Source organism: Archocentrus centrarchus, chromosome 13, assembly GCF_007364275.1.
Source record: "Archocentrus centrarchus isolate MPI-CPG fArcCen1 chromosome 13, fArcCen1, whole genome shotgun sequence".
Classification (NCBI taxonomy): domain Eukaryota; kingdom Metazoa; phylum Chordata; class Actinopteri; order Cichliformes; family Cichlidae; genus Archocentrus; species Archocentrus centrarchus.
This window is the reverse complement of record NC_044358.1, coordinates 36396712-36416551: the sequence shown is the minus strand read 5'-3', so window position 1 is coordinate 36416551 and position 19840 is coordinate 36396712. Positions and strand designations below refer to the sequence as shown.

At 41.8% G+C, this 19840-nt stretch overlaps 2 protein-coding genes across 4 annotated transcripts in view; one reads left to right on the top strand and one right to left on the bottom strand.

Moving 5' to 3' along the window:
• LOC115791277 (von Willebrand factor A domain-containing protein 5A-like) overlaps positions 1-17051 on the bottom strand; it is a 54691-nt gene extending 37640 nt beyond the window's left edge. The window contains exon 1 of one of the 2 annotated variants that reach the window (XM_030745467.1): positions 16948-17051. The gene's annotated coding sequence lies outside the window, so the exon portion shown is untranslated. Of the gene's footprint in view, positions 1-16092; positions 16201-16947 lie in introns of those variants that run through there. The other variant, XM_030745466.1, reaches the window with a different exon arrangement.
• LOC115791278 (uncharacterized) lies at positions 2247-6565 on the top strand. 2 transcript variants are annotated; one of them, XM_030745469.1, is made up of 3 exons: positions 2247-2543; positions 2661-2729; positions 3086-6565. In XM_030745469.1, exon 3 carries the CDS (start codon positions 3865-3867, stop codon positions 5647-5649), a length of 1785 nt encoding a protein of 594 aa, XP_030601329.1. In that variant the 5' UTR covers positions 2247-2543; positions 2661-2729; positions 3086-3864; the 3' UTR covers positions 5650-6565. The 2 variants fall into 2 exon arrangements, with proteins under 2 accessions (XP_030601329.1, XP_030601328.1); XM_030745468.1 differs by having other exon boundaries at positions 2247-2729.
• Positions 17052-19840: the final 2789 nt, after the last annotated feature.

The window sequence follows — 19840 nt, the reverse complement described above, 5'->3', positions numbered from 1 at the left end:
AAAATTGTAGACTTGCACAAGGCTGGGATGGTCTATAGGTCAATAGGTAAGCAGCTTGTTGAGAAGGCAACAACTGTTGGTGCAATTATTAGGAAATGAAAGGAAAGACAAGATGACTATCAGTCTTTCTTGGTCTGGGGCTCCATGCAAGGTCTCACCTCGTGGGGTAAGAATGATTCTGAGAAAGTTCAGGAATCAGCCCAGAACTTCATGGGGGAACCTGATCAATGAAGAGAGCTGGGACTACAGTCTCAAAGATGACCATTAGTAACTCACTATGCAGATTAAAATCCTGCAAGGTCCCCCTGCTCATGCCAGCAAATATCCAGGCCTGTTTGAAGTTCACCAGCGACCATCTGGATGATCCAGAGAAGGCATGGGACAAAGTCAGATGAGACCAAAATAGAGCTTTTTGGTATCAATTCCACTTGTCATGTTTGGAGGAAGAAGAAAGATGAGAACAAGCCCAAGAACACCGTCCCAACCATGAAGCATGAGGGTGGAAACATCATACCAATAGAAAATGTTTGAAGAGAGCTGAAACTCAATGTTGCCCAGCAACAGTCCCAAAACCTGAAAGATCTGGGAAGATCTGCATGGAGGAGTGGGCCTAAAATCCCTGCTGCAGTGTGTCCAAACTTGGTCCAGAACTACAGGAACCGTCTGAACTCTGTAATTGCAAACAAAAGTTTCTGCACCAAATATTAAGTTCTGTTTTTCTATTGCATCAAATACTTATTTTGTGCAATAAAATGCAAATTAAGTATTAAAAAAATGTTTTTTTATTTGTCTCTCACTGTTGAAGTTTACCTGCGATAAAAATTATAGACCTCTCTGTTCTTGCTGGTGAGAAAATTTGCAAAATCTGCAGTGTATCAAATACTCATTTTCCCCACTCTACATGGACTACTGACTCTAGGGCCTGAAGACTTTAAGAAATTACTGTAAGAAGCAAATATAAAATTGTGAAATATTTATAATACAAAAAACAATTTTTTCAGAAAACATTATTGGCTATCAAATTATTATCTAAATTTAAAAAAAAAAAAAAAAGCTAAATTACAATTAATTTACATAATTTACACCAAAAAAAATAAATAAATTAGTTTTTCTGAAAGAAAACTTGTAGCTTTGTTCCAAAGTAGGCTACAAAATCATTCTGGGTCATTTTTCCTCAATTTAAAATAACTGAAATACACATCCAGTTTTTTTTTTAAAAAAAAAAAAAAAAAAGGAAAACTGTTATAAATAAGCAGTTCGTAATATAGTGGTAGATGATACGGATGATTTGAAATTTCAGTTGAATAACAGAAGGGGCTTTAATTTTTTATATCTTTTTTATTTTCCTTGAAATATCAGTAAGATGACCCTTTCAATTTTAAATACTGTTTATTGTGTTTATAGTAAAGATCATTCTCTTTAGTGTTTTACGGCATTAGTAGTAAATGTACATGCTCTGTTGCTAATTCTCTTGTGTTTTAATGTATGTTAGTTTTATGGGGGTAATTTGAGTTGCATAATCTTGAATTGTTAAGTAGATACAGAAAAGAACCTAGGGCCCTATCTACATCTTTATTTATATATGGTAGACGGGCTACACACAAACAATCAGCCAGTCCAGACATGTAATCTATCCATCGGGTACTGGGTCTGCCCTGGGGCTTCCGATCTGGAGGACCAGTGGCTCAACTCTGAGTCTCCCCCTATGACCGAGCTCCTCACCCTCTCCCTCAAGGAGCGTCCAGCTACACTTTGGAGGAAAGTCATTTTCATCTCTACTCATTCTTTTGTTCCTAACCCAAAGCTCATGGCCATTGCTGAGAGTAGGGGGTGTAGATTGAACGGTAAATCAAAAGCTTCGCTTTCACGCTCAGTTCTCTCTTCACCACAACAAATCGGTACAGCATCTGCATTAGGCATCTGCACCAGTCAAACTGTCAATCTCTTGCTCCTCTCACTTATACTTGATCCTTAGCAATGTGTTCTCAACCTGGAGTGGGTGTTTAGTACTATATATGATGCTAAAATGAGCCATTCTACATGATGATTGTGGTTATTTCAGGTAATGTAAATTGATTTTAATTAGCTTGTGCACTAAACTACTTAAGTAGGATGATAACCAAGTAAAATGTCACACTTTTTGCTACTTTTCAAAACAATTATGCAATCTAAAATTTTATTTAAAGTCTTGTGCACCACCACCTTTAATGTAATACAGCTGTATTAGCCTCTTTAAGATGCCTCTTTAAGAAGCAGGGGTTAGGGAAGCTAGGTAGTCTACCTGGCCAATAAAAAAGTTTAGTTCTGGTGTGTATCAGCCAATCAGAATGCAGACCGCCGCTGTAGGTCCCGCCCTCCTTCCCCGTGTCGGTAGCATTGTTTGTGTGAGCGTGAAGATCCGCCATGAGGAGGAGACTGCTAAGCTGTGCAGCGTGAGAGTCTGTGTGTTAAGACGATTATAGTACTGGATACGAACTTGAGACGAGCTCTTTTGCAATTGCAATTGCTGTTTGCCATCTGACTTCTAAGCTGGAAGTCGTGAAGTGAGTAAATAGTTTGAGCTTCAGTTTTCTGCCGAGTACTGTTAGAGCTACCTCGTTAGCCTTGTTAGCTCTTATTGGCTACTGGTTTCCTTGAAGTTCATCTCGTTCTCCGTTCAGCTGAAGTGCCCCACGTGTCCGGACTAAGAGCCACCATATCGTTGTTCCAAACGTGTCGCATTGAGATCGGTGAGCATATTATGTGCCTTCCATTCAGGTTTTTTGTTCTGTTTATTACATTGTTGTTAAATAATAGCCCTTATCTGAACTGTTTAATTATTCAAATGTAAACTTTTACTGATTTTGGGTAAAATGTGATATTTTAAGGTTGTATTTGGAAAATGCTTGTGTAATCTACAACAAAGTGGGTTAGGAATGCAGTGAAATACTGCACTGAAGTGAAAGACAATTGTCTTATTGCAAATTTGAGTGCTTTGATGATGGATTGATGTCAACTATGATGTCTATAGAGATCTGATTTAGGGATTAAAGCTAGAACAGCTTAATAGAAATTCTATTATTCTGCTGGTCCTGTCTGTCGACAGGTCAGGTTTTTTTTCCCATGCTGGATTGTTCCTGAGGTGGATTCCTCCTGTGACTGTGATGGCGAGCCTTCCCACCTGAACTTAGAGAAAGAACTGGATCCCTTCTTTTCCATTTGGAGTCTTGCTGCACCCTGCGGTGTGGTAGGCCTGTATCACTCATACCTTCACACACAGTTGGTTATGCGCGAGACCACTGACTGACATTTTTTGTTTATTGTTTCATCCTGGAATTTTGGACATTACCCTTTGGACAAGTTTATTTCAGACATTATAACAACCTGCTGTGTAGGAAATCCTCCTCATGTGAATGGTGTTGAGTTGAACCTGAATTGGAACTGAAATTGATTAATCTGTTGTTCTGTTGTCCATTACAATTTGGAATTCAGATTACCAGGGTGCACCCAACAGATTTGATATTGAGAATTAGCACTTGGCCAAGTAGTATTATTATTTTATGTATTTTATTGTGTGTAATTTCATTTTCATAATTGTGAGCCTTGTACAACTGTTCGTCAATTTTATGGTTTATGTCACTAAAGTTGGTTGTCCTTTAAAATTATCCAGCTGCCTTTGTGTGTCACTTAAACACCTCATTGTGCTCCCATAGCCGAACCTATTGGCCCATTCATCTAGAATATATAATACCTTTCTCTACTGTGTTACAGAGAAGCTGTGGCGAGCCAGCCAGGAGCATGAGTGTGTGTGTTTAAGTGTCAGACCTCTTACACATATTGTTAGGACGTGCCAAGTACTCTTTCAAAAAAAAAAAAAAGGGAAAAATGGATGTAGTGCTCAGGGAGTCCATCAAAATTCCCCTCTCTGTGGTTGTTAGTGGTTTAACAGGGTCTGAGGCAGATGAGGAAGTGTCCACCTTTCTCCAGAAGTATGGTTCCATTAACCGTTACATTCGCTTAGATGATCCTAAATCGGATTACCATAAAAACATGATTATTGAGTTTGCACATGAAACTGGCATGCAGACACTAGAACCATTTCTGCCTCTTCAGCTTCCAAGCTCGACTCAAGCAGGCATTGTGTATGAGTTGAAGGCTTTAGGAAGTGTCTACACCGTAGATGCCAGAAGCAAAGCTACTAAGATGTACATGGAACAGCTCTCTGAAATTGCCAGGCTGAGTGGAAATTCATTAGGGGAAATGTTGAAGGAGGAACTTAAAAGTCTGGTTGCATCTGCAGAAAGTGCTTTTGCCCAACCACCTCAGACTGATTCAGAATCCTCAGCTTCACAGAGTCCAACCCCACAAAAAGGCTCAACCAGCCAAAGAGATGTCACATCTTCTGAGAACCCTCAACCAGTGACGCTTACCGAATCCACGATTTTGACACCAGCAACTGATCCAAGTAAGTCTCTCACCCCTGCCATTTTCAGTGAAAACCTGATTGATCTCAACCCCCCACAGACTCTTTCAGTCTCCTCTGAATTCACTACTACGCCCCTAATCGATGTCAACCCACCTGCAGTTCAGCGGGTGGTGGTTGAGCATGTGGTGCGCAGCAAGGATAACTCACCCCAGTTTGCTTCACCCGGTAGACTCAGAGCTTTTTCAGGCAAGAGTCCACGTCCAAGCCACGAAGCAGATTACGATACATGGCGTGCAAGTGTTGAAATTCTTATCAGAGATCCATCTGTGTCAGACTTGCATTGCACACATCGTATATTGGACAGTCTTCTTCCTCCTGCTTCTGAAATGATCAAGCATTTGAGCCCACAGTCTAGTCCCTCAACTTACCTTAAGTTGCTTGACTCCGCTTACGGGACAGTTGAAGATGGCGACGAGCTTTATGCTAGGTTCATGAGCACATTCCAGAATGATGGAGAGTTACCTTCTGTCTTTCTGCAGAGACTGCACACTGCTTTAAGCAAAGCAATGAGACGAGGTGGTGTGTCCACCCATGAGTTTGACCAACAGCTTTTGAAGCAGTTCTGTAGAGGCTGTTGGGAAAATGGTTTAATAGTCGATCTTCAGTTAGAACAAAGGAAAGAGAAACCACCTGCCTTTGCAGAGTTGTTGCTCCTTCTTAGGACGGAAGAGGATAAACAGGCTGCAAAAATGACTCGCATGCGGCAGCATTTTGGCCATGCAAAGTCTGGCCATAACTCCAGTAAGCAGCGTGTCATGTCACAAGTGCATCTCGCACATGACACTAATGATTTGATAAATAAGACTGATCTTGAGATGCTCAAGCAACAAATTGCTGATCTCAGCATTCAGGTGAAGAGCATTGTGTCAGAGGGCCAAAACCCAAAACGACCTAAGCAGCAAAAAGCAAGGTCTGTTCCTCTATGTGTCACACATGAAGCCCACGTTGTGAAACCAAAACCAGCCCGTCAGCATCCCTCCACGTTCAAAGCAGATGGCAGACCACGTCCCTGGTACTGTTTCCAGTGTGGAGAGGATGGCCATGTTGTTTCAGTCTGTGATAAAGCACCAAATCCTTCCCTTGTAGCAGCTAAGAAAAAACAGCTGAAAGAAAGGCAGGCTGCTTGGGAAGCTTGTAATGTTTCTCAAAGTGAGACACATTTAAACCAACATCTGCTCCCATAGAGGGACATATGGGAGCGAAGTTACAAATTGCCAGTCCCAAAACCATGAAACCTGTTGTCAAGAGTGTTGGGGTAGAAGGGTCAAAATTACCACATGGCCTTGTGGGAACTAAAACCACAGCCCAAGTATCCATTGCAGGGAAAGACATAAACTGTCTTCTAGACACCGGTTCACAGGTCACAACTGTGCCCCAGTCCCTTTATGAAGAGCACCTTTCTGATCTGACCATCCACTCTTTGAATGACTTGCTTGAAGTGGAGAGTGCTAATGGCCAGTTTGTTCCCTATTTAGGATATGTCGAGCTTACCATCACCTTTCCTAAAGAGTTTGTTGGCTCTGATATTGAAATAAACACGCTGGCCTTGGTCATCCCTCACCTCCGCTCTGCAGCCCATGAACAGGTGCTTGTAGGCACAAACACACTTGACGTTCTTTATACTGACTATCAGAAACTTTCACCCTTTCAGCCTTTGATGAGTGGCTATCAGGCTGTTCTCAAAATACTTGAGATACGACAAAGAGAGTCTAACCGCAGCAGCCTTGGTTGTGCAAAACTAATAGGCAATCTGCCTAAAGTTGTCCCTGCAAGACAGACCGCTGTTGTTGAAGCCTTTGTTCATGTGGATCGTCTGAACATTCAAAGAGACGTCATTCTTGAGCAACCATCAGCTTCTTCTCTACCAAAAGGCTTACTGGTTTCAGCGATTGCAGTAAATTTACCAAGCAAATGTTCATGTCATGTTCCTGTCGTACTAAGAAATGACACCAACCATGACATTGTCATTCCCCCTAAAACTATTGTGGCAGATGTTAGTGCTATAGTGCAAGTGCTACACAAAGAACATACTGTCAGAGAACCAGACTGTTCTCAGTCTCCAGCAAAGTCTTCCCAAGAGCTAAGCTTTGATTTTGGAGATTCACCTCTATCCACTGAATGGAAAGAGCGAATAACAAACATGCTAAACAGTATGCCAAACGTCTTCTCTCAGAATGACCTGGACTTTGGCCATACTGATAAAGTTAAACACAGAATCAAGCTCAGTGATGAGACGCCTTTTAAGCAAAGGGCCCGTCCGATACACCCCAATGATGTGGATGCTGTGAGACAGCATCTACAGGAGCTCCTAGATTCTGGAGTCATACGGGAATCTGAGTCCCCATTTGCTTCCCCGATCGTTGTGGTTCGCAAAAAGAATGGCTCTGTTCGTCTGTGCGTGGATTACAGAAAGCTGAATATGCAGACCATTAAGGACGCCTACGCTCTTCTAAAATTGGAAGATGCTTTCACTGCACTTGCTGGTTCTAAGTGGTTCTCCATCCTAGACCTCAAGTCTGGTTACTACCAGGTTGAAATGGAAGAAACAGACAAGCATAAGACTGCATTTGTGTGTCCAGTTGGATTCTGGGAATTCAACAGGATGCCCCAAGGAGTAACAAACGCACCTTCAACCTTCCAAAGACTGATGGAAAAGTGTGTTGGCGATATGAATCTAAAAGAAGTTTTAGTGTTCATTGATGACCTCATCATTTTCTCATCATCCTTGGAAGAGCATGAACAGCGCTTGCAGCGTGTCCTTGAACGACTGATGACATACGGTTTGAAACTGGCACCGGAGAAGTGCAAATTCTTTCAACCGTCAGTAAAATACCTTGGTCACATTGTCTCTGAGAGAGGTGTTGAAACCGACCCCGAGAAAGTTGAGGCCTTAAAGACCTGGCCGATCCCCACAAACCTTAAAGCGCTTCAATCCTTTTTGGGATTTGCTGGATATTACCGACGGTTCATTCAGGGGTACTCTGCTATTGTAAAACCACTTAATGAACTAACTTCCGGTTATCCACCACTCAGAAAGCTGAACAAGAGACAGAAGGTAAATCCAAGCTCAGAATATCGCAACCCAAAGGAGTCCTTTGGTCAGCGGTGGACATCCCAATGTCAGAAAGCTTTTGATGACATAATAAGGAAGCCAACATCAGCTCCAGTCTTGGGATTTGCAGACCCCCAACTTCCATATGTCCTGCATACAGATGCCAGCACTGTTGGCCTTGGGGCTGCATTGTATCAGGTTCAAGATGGTCAATCTCGAGTCATAGCTTTTGCAAGTCGAGGACTTTCCAAGAGCGAGAGGAAGTACCCGGCTCATAAGCTTGAATTCTTGGCCCTTAAATGGGCAGTCACAGAAAAATTCTCTGGTTACCTATACGGTACAGATTTCACAGTGGTGACTGACAGCAACCCACTTACATATATTTTAACGTCCGCAAAGCTTGATGCGACAGGGTACAGGTGGTTGTCCAGTCTTTCTACCTACTCATTCAGTCTTCAGTACAGAGCGGGAAAGCAAAACCTAGATGCTGATGCACTTTCTCGCCGACCTAACGACCCACCAAAGGATGATTATGCATCCAAGAAAGAAAGTGAGAGAATCCGGCAGTTCACACTGTACCATCTGAGCAATCCTAACAGTCCAGAAACTGTTCCCCAGGAGGTGATTGAGGCTATTTGTGAACGTCATATGGTCACTTCACCTGTAGCTGATGTTCAAGCCGCCAATCCTGGGTTGACATTAGTTGAATCCCTCACTCACCAGTCCACAGCCATCCCCGACTGCTTCCAGCAGGAGCAAGTGGATGGGTCCCCTCTTGTCCATTCATTTTCAGAAGAAGAGTTGAGGCAAAAACAAACATCAGATCCTACTATCAATGCAGTCATTGTACTCTTGGAGACCGGTGAAACTCCATGTCCCAGCCTCAGGTTGGAGTTTCCAGAACTACCCTTGTTACTCAGAGAGTTGGCTCGGTTGGAGATGCAGAATGGAGTGCTCTATCGTAAGCGACAAGATGGTCCAAACATCTCATATCAGCTTGTGCTTCCTGAGGAGCTAAGAGCTACAGCACTTAGGAGTCTTCATCATGATATGGGCCACCTTGGAGTCGAACGAACAGTAGATTTGGCAAGAGCCAGATTTTACTGGCCGAAAATGCGCATGACCATTGAAAAAATGGTTAAAGCCTGTGAGAGATGTATTCGCCGAAAAACACATCCAGAAAAAGCTGCTCCACTCATGAACATTAAAACCTGCCGACCACTTGAACTGGTGTGCATTGACTTTTTGTCAATAGAGCCAGATCGCTCAAATACGAAAGACGTTCTAGTAATAACTGATCATTTCACAAAATATGCAGTGGCTATACCAACTCCAAACCAGCGAGCACAGACCGTAGCGAAGTGCCTCTGGGAAAACTTCATTGTCCATTATGGTCTTCCTGAAAAGCTCTTTAGCGATCAGGGTGCTGATTTTGAATCGAGGACCATAAAGGAACTTTGTGAACTTGTTGGCATGAGGAAAGTGCGCACAACTCCTTACCACCCCAGGGGAAACCCGGTTGAAAGATTTAACCGCACTCTTCTTCAAATGCTTGGAACACTTGATAAGTCAGACAAACTCCGCTGGAAAGATTTTGTCAAACCTCTGGTACATGCTTATAACTGTACAAAGAGTGATGTAACTGGATTCTCCCCCTATGAATTAATGTTCGGGAGACAACCCAGACTACCCATTGACTTGATCTTCAGATTGCCCACCAATGCTAGCAAGCAGACTCATTCCCAGTATGTTGGCAATTTAAAATCTCGGTTGGAAGAAAGTTATCGTATTGCTACTAGTAATGCAGGAAAGAATGCAAGTTGCAACAAAGCCAGATTTGATCGGCGATTGATTGAATCAATCTTGCAGAAAGGAGACAGAGTTCTTGTACGAAATGTGAAGCTGCGTGGAAAACATAAGTTGGCAGACAAGTGGGAGGAGGATGTTTATATTGTCCTCAAGCGAGCTGGAGACATGCCAGTTTACACAGTTAAACCGGAAAGTAAAGATGGACCAGTGCGGACCCTGCACAGAGACCTGCTTCTGCCATGTGGATTCCTGTCAGCAGCTGCAGAACCTGAGACAGTTAAATCTCATACAAACAAGAGACCCAGAACGAGACAATGTCCAGTTGTTGAGAGTGAAGAGGAGATCATCTCAGACTCGGATGATGTTCCTGATTGGACGTTTTTCCCTCGTATTACACCTGATGCATTTGTCATAGTGCCTGAAACTCACAAGTCGAGTGAGCCTGCTTGTGCAGTCCGGCAGTCAGCAGAAACCGAGGAGTCTGTAGTTTCCCTTTCACCCGATGCTCCAGCAACTCAGTCCGTTGTAGGAAATGGAAATACTGGAGACATTCAAGGTGCATCAAATGTCAACTCACCTGAAAATGACAACCTACCTGAACATGACAACCTACCTGAACATGACAACCTACCTGAACAAGACAGATTATCTGAAGCAAACGTCTTACCTGAACTGAACTCAGTTGACAGATCCCCCCAGTGTTTGGATTTGCAGCAATCTGAGGAAACTCCTCCAGATAATGAGATGAGTTCAGATGCAGTACATGATGATGGGTGTTGTGATGCTAATGCACCTGTTACTGTCCAGCCTGAACCCTTAAAGTTTCAGACTGATGGACTTCAGGATGCTGAAACATCCCTTCGTCGCTCTCAAAGAGTGCACACAAAGCCTAAGAGATTGGATTATGTGAAACTAGGCAATCCTCTGATAATGGTGGTGAATTCTCTTTTCCAGGGTCTTAGTGAAGCACTGACTAGCTCCCTGAATGGTTTTGAGAATGCATCTCATGATTCCGTCAGGCATGTGTAAGCCGTGTGACTCAGTGTCACATTGCAGATGCCCAGGGACGGGCATACCCTTCAGAGGGGAGGGTGTAACCCACATAAAATGGGGATGCCTCTTTAAGAAGCAGGGGTTAGGGAAGCTAGGTAGTCTACCTGGCCAATAAAAAAGTTTAGTTCTGGTGTGTATCAGCCAATCAGAATGCAGACCGCCGCTGTAGGTCCCGCCCTCCTTCCCCGTGTCGGTAGCATTGTTTGTGTGAGCGTGAAGATCCGCCATGAGGAGGAGACTGCTAAGCTGTGCAGCGTGAGAGTCTGTGTGTTAAGACGATTATAGTACTGGATACGAACTTGAGACGAGCTCTTTTGCAATTGCAATTGCTGTTTGCCATCTGACTTCTAAGCTGGAAGTCGTGAAGTGAGTAAATAGATTGAGCTTCAGTTTTCTGCCGAGTACTGTTAGAGCTACCTCGTTAGCCTTGTTAGCTCTTATTGGCTACTGGTTTCCTTGAAGTTCATCTCGTTCTCCGTTCAGCTGAAGTGCCCCACGTGTCCGGACTAAGAGCCACCATATCGTTGTCCCAAACGTGTCGCATTGAGATCGGTGAGCATATTATGTGCCTTCCATTCAGGTTTTTTGTTCTGTTTATTACATTGTTGTTAAATAATAGCCCTTATCTGAACTGTTTAATTATTCAAATGTAAACTTTTACTGATTTTGGGTAAAATGTGATATTTTAAGGTTGTATTTGGAAAATGCTTGTGTAATCTACAACAAAGTGGGTTAGGAATGCAGTGAAATACTGCACTGAAGTGAAAGACAATTGTCTTATTGCAAATTTGAGTGCTTTGATGATGGATTGATGTCAACTATGATGTCTATAGAGATCTGATTTAGGGATTAAAGCTAGAACAGCTTAATAGAAATTCTATTATTCTGCTGGTCCTGTCTGTCGACAGGTCAGGTTTTTTTTTCCCATGCTGGATTGTTCCTGAGGTGGATTCCTCCTGTGACTGTGATGGCGAGCCTTCCCACCTGAACTTAGAGAAAGAACTGGATCCCTTCTTTTCCATTTGGAGTCTTGCTGCACCCTGCGGTGTGGTAGGCCTGTATCACTCATACCTTCACACACAGTTGGTTATGCGCGAGACCACTGACTGACATTTTTTGCTTATTGTTTCATCCTGGAATTTTGGACATTACCCTTTGGACAAGTTTATTTCAGACATTATAACAACCTGCTGTGTAGGAAATCCTCCTCATGTGAATGGTGTTGAGTTGAACCTGAATTGGAACTGAAATTGATTAATCTGTTGTTCTGTTGTCCATTACAATTTGGAATTCAGATTACCAGGGTGCACCCAACAGATTTGATATTGAGAATTAGCACTTGGCCAAGTAGTATTATTATTTTATGTATTTTATTGTGTGTAATTTCATTTTCATAATTGTGAGCCTTGTACAACTGTTCGTCAATTTTATGGTTTATGTCACTAAAGTTGGTTGTCCTTTAAAATTATCCAGCTGCCTTTGTGTGTCACTTAAACACCTCATTGTGCTCCCATAGCCGAACCTATTGGCCCATTCATCTAGAATATATAATACCTTTCTCTACTGTGTTACACTTCTTTTTGTATAAACCTTATTTCATTTGCTGCCAAATTGTACATATATAAATACAAGTTTTCAAATCAAAAAAGCTTGTTCCTCTAATCACCATTAGAGGAACTGGGAAAAAGCTGGAGGAGGCCTTCATCAACACACCTGATCAACAAGTGCAAACGTGAAGAATGGGAAGCTGCTCCCAGCCACCGGCATTTGTTTTACACAACAAAACTCTACAGTACATGTGCACAAGTTAGAATATGAACTGGTAACTTAGTCTGACACGATATTTAAATCATGCAGTTGACTGAAGGCTGTAAAACTTTGAGCCACTGGGTACTGAACTAGCATAAACATTCATTGTTAACATTAATTATCAACATCTACATCAACATCTACACCACCATAACGTCTGTTTTCTGCAGCAGGACACAAAACAAACAAACTTCAGTTCTGAGAATGCTGACATACTCGCTTTTCTTCATTGCAGCCACCACATGCTCCTCTAAAGGCTCACACCCACACATTCATTCACACACACAACCAACAGATACAAGACTGTCAGAACTCACTTTTTTTTTTTTTTGGCTTTACCTTAAATGTAAGAGAGGATGTGATTATAATTATTGTGATTATTTTTGAATTTAAGAAAATGTTTTCCTGAAATATGTGATTTTAATATGGTACGTAAATAGAAAGAAAGATTTTAGAAGTTTTGTTCACAGATGCAGTATACAGTTAAATTATTAAAAACACTGCAACTCCCACAATGGAAACAATGAGCAGTTCATTTTAAAAGACCTGTGGCTTTTTTTTATGTTTATAATTGTTTTCCCCCTCAGGTTGCAGTTCTCTTCCCTGGCAAAAAATGTCCTCTGTAAAAAAAAAAACAAACAACTCTCTTCTAACAGGAAGAAACCTCCAGCAGAAATCAGGCTCAGGGAGGGGCAGCCATCTTCCATTACCAGTTGGAGGTGAGGAAAAAGAGAAGAGAGGAGAGAGGGCGGACAAAAGCCAAACTATGGGAGAGAAAGCAACAGTTTATTAATTACTAATGCTGGTTTAAACTTCTAAATGCAAAGTGGTGTATAAACTCATGGTGAGCAATAGACAGTGCATCATGGGAAACCCCCGGCAGCCTTGGCTGGGAAGGAGGGGTCAGGCTCACCCGATCCAGCCCTAATTGCGTCGATTGCCCCTGTTTAGCAAGGGACACTGCTTTCGCCATCCTTATGGCCTTCTCTTGTTGGCATACCTCGCCGAGCACCATCCTCCTCTCATCTACTGTTGTAGCTTTCAGCCAAGATGGGTTGCCTGCCTCTAACCCAATACTGCCTCTTCCTTGCTGAACTTTCCCCATGATGTCTTTGTGTCTCAGAGCAGATGTGGCTTGCTGCACTGCTTCTGCTGGAGCCCATTTCCGCCCAGTTGTCACAGCTAATGCAGCTCTGCTGATGATTTCGTTTCTGGAGTCGTTTAGCGTCATCTGGAGCCTCACTTTAGAACACTTATACTCCTCACTGAGACTTGTCAGTGACAGCTACAATATCATTTTTCCGTAGAGGCCAGTGTTGCTCAGAGCCTGCTGGACACCAAAACATTTCTTCACATATGAGGTGATCATTCTCTCCAACGGCCACATTACTCAGGGGAAAAGTCCAAACTGTAGGCACTAGACTTTTAACTTGCCAGGCAGCAGGGCATTATTGATGTTTTTAAGACCACTGATAATGTATTGCCTTAGCTGTTGCACCTGCTCTCTGTCCTTTAGGTCTGCATTGTACCATCTGCCCAAGCTCTTTCCAGGCTGCTTGGACACTGTCAGTATTGGATCTTCACTGATGCAGAATCTCCTGTCTTTGAGTACCCCCTTGACTATGGAGATATGCTTCAGGATTTATTTGGGTTGATTTTCATCCTTGCCCACTTGATGTTATGCTGCAGTTTCCCAAGTGGTCACTTGGTACATGCCTCAGTAGTGGTCAGTATGATCATATCATCCATATATGCTCTAATGGGTGGGACACGGAGCCCGGTCTTAGTTCTCTCTCCACCTACAACCCATTTTGAGCCCCTAACAATGACCTCCATGGCCATACTAAAAGCCAGTGGTGACACTGTGCAGCCTGCCATGATACCAACCTCCAAACAGTGCCATGTTGTAGTAAACTCTGCTGTTGTGAAGCAGAGTTGGAGGTCTTGAAAATATGGCTTTACTAACAACATAATGGGTTCTGGTACCTGGAAAAAATTGAAGGATTCCCAGAGAAGATCATGAGGAACTGAGCCGAATGCATTGGCCAGGTCAAGGAAAATGACATGGAGGTCTTTTTTGTCCCTTTTGGCTGCTTGAATTTGGTGCCATATCATGCTGGTGTGCTCAAGGCAACCGGAAAACCGAGTGATTCCTGGCTTTTGTACTGATGTATCAATATAACTGTTCCTTTTGAGGTATCCAGCCAGTCTCTGTGCAGTAACGCTGAAAAAGATTTTTCCCTCAATGTTTAACAGACTGATTGGATGGAGTTGGTTGATATCCGATGCATCCTTCTCCTTTGGAATCAGTATGCCACCAGCTCACTGCCATACCTTTGGTATTGTTTGTTTTTTCCCAAACTATCCTCATTAGCTCCCAAAAATAGCAAAGAACGCCAGGTGAATTCTTGTAGATTTTATACGGCACTCCGTTCGGCCCAGGGGCCGATCCTGCTCTTGCTGTGCTAACTACTTTCTCCACTTCCTTACATTTTGGTAGGGCCGCATCCATTGGAAATACTGGTGGTGGGATTGGTGGAATATCGGTACAACACCGGCAGCACCCCCTGCCGCCTCAACATAAAAAACCATGAAATATTTCCAATATTTTGTAGTTCAATAATTTACTAAGCATGAAGTTAGAGGTCATCTGGGCCTTTATGCCTTTAAGACATTCCTGCAGTTTAACTAATTGATGTGTGTCATCTGGCTTAATGGATAGATAAAGGCACCAACTGCATAGCAATGAAAATGTATGCTATGGTTTCTAAGAATACTGCCTAAGGAAAGTATATAAATAGAATTGGTCCTAAATGGAACCCTGTGGAACTTAACCTTCATGTGTTAAGAAGACTCCCCATTTACATGAATAAGTTGAATTATATTAAATAGACATGATTCAAACCACTGCAGTGCAGTACTACCTTTAATGCCTACAGAATGCTCTAATGTCTGTAATAAAATATTATGGTCAACAGTGTTGAATACTGTATGGAAATCTAGCAGGGCAACCACAGAGATGAGTCCACTATCAGAGGCCATTAGAGATCATTTGTAACCTTCACTCATGCCGTTTCTGTACTGTGATGAATTCTGAATTCTGACTGAAACCCTTCAAATAACCCGTTCCTCTGCAGATGATGATGAGGCATTTGAAAACTACTCTTTCAAGAATTTTGAGATAAAAGGAAGGTTGCTATAACAGCTGAGCCAACTCTGAACCTGCTGGTTATGTGCTCAGTATAAGTTTCCACGGTGATTTAGCCAGGTTAACTCTGACTTTGAACTCGACATAGCTCGCAGAGCCATTAGTCTCACTTCGTACACGCCTCAGCTCTTTCCAAACCCACGCAGTTTTTCTCAACCTGTTTTCTGTTCCTCCTGTTAAAGTACATGATTTATAGAAGCTGTTTTGTTTCTAGAGATGCTTATTGTCCTGTGTGAGCTCAGCATTTAAAGGAAGAAAATACTCATGACTCATTTGTTTGAATGTATTCAGCGATACAAAATTATAAATACAATGAATTTTAGTTGTCAGCACAGACTGGCTCCAGTGACTCACCGTGTACAGCAGCTGTCAGGCTAAACCTTTTGGTCAGCAGTTTGAATCCGTTTCAAGTGACTTTATCTTTTTATTTATTTATTTTTTAATCTTATTGACCATTTATATCGTCTAAACATGACGTTACTGACGCAGTTAACTTCAGTTTTCGCTTCTAAAAAAATCTCATAGATGTGGCGCATCCAGGACTAGAAACATCTGGACGGTGTTACGACAGCTTGAAATGTTGTCAGAAATCACCAAAAAACATGAAAACCAATTACGCTGGAACACCGTCGACTTACAGCTTCCAGTCTGAGGAGCTCCTCGTGTAGATGATGATGAATGACAGCAGAAGCTTACCTGTAAGGACAGCTGTATCCGGACAGTTTTACCCTGTTCTTGCAGCAGTGTTTAACACACACCACAGACTGAGTTACAAAAGCAGGTCACAACTACCGGGTACGTCCTATTTCCTTGTAGGTGAGCGCCGGGTGGGTGGAGCTTCATACTGCAAAACCAGTTTTTTTTGTTTGTTTTTTTCAGTTGTATTTATTTATTTATTTTAAAGAATTTTCTCTGTCATTGAGTTCAGTTTTATCTTTAAAATATTTCTGAAGTGCGGAACATATGACAAAATTTGAAAATTCACTCAACGTCGTAGTTGTCAGCACAGACTGGCTCCAGTGACTCACCGTGTACAGCAGCTGTCAGGCTAAACCTTTTGGTCAGCAGTTTGAATCCGTTTCAAGTGACTTTATTTTTTTTTTTTTTAATTTAAAAAACATATTAATGACCATAAACATGACGTTACTGACGCAACTAAACACACATTTGGAGTGTGTTACGACAAACATCTGGACTGTGTTCCGACAGTTTGAAATGTTGTCAAAAATTACAGAAAACATGAAAACCAATTACGCTGGAACACCGTCGTCTTATAGCTCCTCATGTAGATGATGAATGACATCTGAGTCTTTCTTCTTATGAAAGAGTGACTGAACCCACCCGATACTGGGACACTTTAGGACTTATGGCAATAGTATTAGAACTACACAAGCGAAATTGGGTACTTTTGACTGGGGTCTCCTGGGACCCTAAAACATTTTTAAAGGCAATAATCAAAGCAGAAATAGAAAACAATGATGTGACATTAGAAACGAACTCTGGGGTCTGTCCGAACCCCAGTCGATGCAATGACGGACAGCAGAAGCTTACCTGTAAGGACAGCTGTATCCGGACAGTTTTACCCTTTTTCTTGCAGCAGTGTTTAACACACACCACAGACTGAGTTACAAAAGCAAGTCACAGCTACCGGGTACGTCCCATTTCCTTGTAGATGAGCGCCGAGTGGGTGGAGCTTGAAATTGCACATTTTGTTTTTTAATTGTATTTATTTTTAAGGATATTCTCGATCTAGTTGCGTTTTTCTTTTACAATATCTCTTACGTGCTAAAAAAAAAAAAAAAAAAAAACTCTCATTTGTGAAATATTTTGACTTATTCTTCCACATTATTCCGTGTTTCACTGTGGATGCTTGGATGCTTTATGTGATCCCTCACCTATCACCGGGGTTACGTTGTAGAAACCCCCGCGGTAGGTGAAAATCCACTCACTAGCGGCGTTATATTTATTTTACTAATTATATATATTTGGATGCTGGATACTGACGTTTCGACACTGCGTCGAGCTTCCCAAGCGCAGATGTTTCTAAACACTGCTCCGAAACATGGTTCAAAAACACCTACATCACGTGATCGTGGCCAAGCGAGGTTTTGGTGCGTTTCACCAGGATTTCTTTTTTTTTCTTTTTCTTTTTTTTTAAACGAACCTGTCATTTTGCGCTGGGCCTTGTAATTGCCGAATTGCTGTTTTTGATCGCTTCTATCTGATACAAGCGGACACGCACGTATAATTCATTATTTTTACTGTGGAGATCAATATTGGCTATCCATTCACAAACAGGAGAAACACTTTCTTTCAGTGCAAAAAGGAATCCACGAACTCAGCACATGCTGGGACAGCTGACTGTGGGGCTGAAAATCCTCAGTCCTCGTTTGTTTTGCAGTTTTCGAGCTTTAAAAGTAGCTGCACGCGCTGAAATGACCTCTTATTTATTTTCAGACATGAGTGGAGGTTTCCAAAGTCTGACCTGCATCGACCCTCCGCTCACTGTCTTTACTCATGCTGGTCACCACGAAGCGTTAAACCGAAAAATTCAACTGAGCTCGCACTACAACAACTTTCCGCTGACATGGCTGTTTAAGTTTTTCATTATCAAACTGTTTGAATTTGTGTAACAGTTGAAGTGTATCAGTAAAATTCAGCTGAGGGGGCACGGCGACTTGACTGGATGGGCCTGGACCCCCGACACACGACAGCTACTCCTCATACTCCTCGTCTCTTTCACAGATGAAAACTTGTGTTAGTGCAGTTTTTAAGCACAACCCCTAAAGACATATCAAACCTAGTTAAGGGACGGCCTCTCCCATCTGTGAATCCACAGTACCCCCTGACCCATTAAACTCACCCATTCTGTGAATCATCACCGGTTTTACTGGTTTCAGGTCAGTTTTCGGTTCAGCACTTAACATTTCTCCAGTCCGTTTCTCTCAGTGTCACTAAAATGTGATTGGTCAGTTTCAGTGAGGCTCCTGGAACAACATTAATTAGTATTTAGTAATAAAGATTAGTGATCGGTATAAATATGAAATCCGTAAGGAAGAAGAGACAGCAGTATTTATGGACCTTCTCTGCCGCTACAATCTGCATGTTTGGTGCTGATTGTACTTCATGGTTTGTGCTGCTGTCTATGGCTGGTATTCAGAGATTTTCACTGCCATCAGTTTATGAAATCCTGTTTGTTGTTAGTGTGTTTTTTTTCTTTGTGTTTTCCAAATTTCTAAAGTAAATAAAGGTTTTAAAAATGAAATGTTTGTGTATTTAATTTTTGGAGTAACCACACTGTAATATTATGTTAGGCCAACTTGCTGTGAGTGAACAACGAGTGAGACCAATAACTGCAACAAACTGAGCTAACTTCATATTTAAATAGTATAACAGCCGGGCCAACTGGACTCCAGTGAGAGACATTAAGTTGACCCAACAACTATAAAAAGCTGCACTAACTCAATATTTCACCTTGGAGAAACGTTGGTCCAACTTTGACCTGAGAGACATAAATAAGTTGAGCCAACTCAAAAGTGTGAACGATAAAGTTCTGTCAACTTAAGATTTTGAACTGTGTACTTGTTGTGTCAGCTAAACAGTGCGATATGATGATGCTGATGTATATGAAATGTGAAGTGTAGCAGGACCACATTATGGTCAGAGGGAGTATTACATCCATACTGAAAATAACTACCGCTGATAATCAATGGGAAGGGTTAAGAGAGTTTAAGCACATCTACAGAAATGTAGACTCTAGTTAAAGAGAGTAGTTATGTACTCTAACATGAACCTCGTAAAGCATTAAACCCTGCTTGTTGGACTGTGTCTATATTCACACTGTTCCACTGTCTGAATATAGACAAGTGGAAAAGGACACAGACTAACAACTGAAGCAACCGACCACAATAGGGATAAAATACAATGTGAAATACAATGTGCATTGGTTTAGGCTACTTCCATTTGAAAAGAGAGTTGTAACATCACAATATATAGATCTTTTTTAAAATTAAGAGCTTTATTCAAGACTTTTATTTAATTCGATACTTTATTTGCCATTTGTACTCACACGCAAGGTTTGGGTACATAGGAATTCTTGTGCAGAGCTTTTGAGTAGGAGTGTAAAAAACAATAAAATTAAATTAAATACATTAAAATAAGAAAAATATATAGACTAAAATAAATATATACACACACACATACATGTGTGTATGTGTATGTGTGTGTGTGTGTGTGTGTGTGTGCGTGCGTGTGTGTGTGTGTGTGTGTGTGTAAATATTTAATTAGTTTATTCTGTATATTCTATATCTAAATATGTAAGATGTTGATCACATGATGAGCTATTTCTTTCAATTTTGTGGTGTGGATCTGTTGATCGCACAGATGTCTGCACTGTACTATGACTCAGGGCTGAGTTCACATGCTTTGCAATCTCCACTGAAAG

Coding starts and splice junctions, on each gene's coding strand:
- LOC115791278 (XM_030745469.1), top strand. CDS start 3,865: ATGGATGTAGTGCTCAGGGAGTCCATCAAAATTCCCCTCTCTGTGGTT.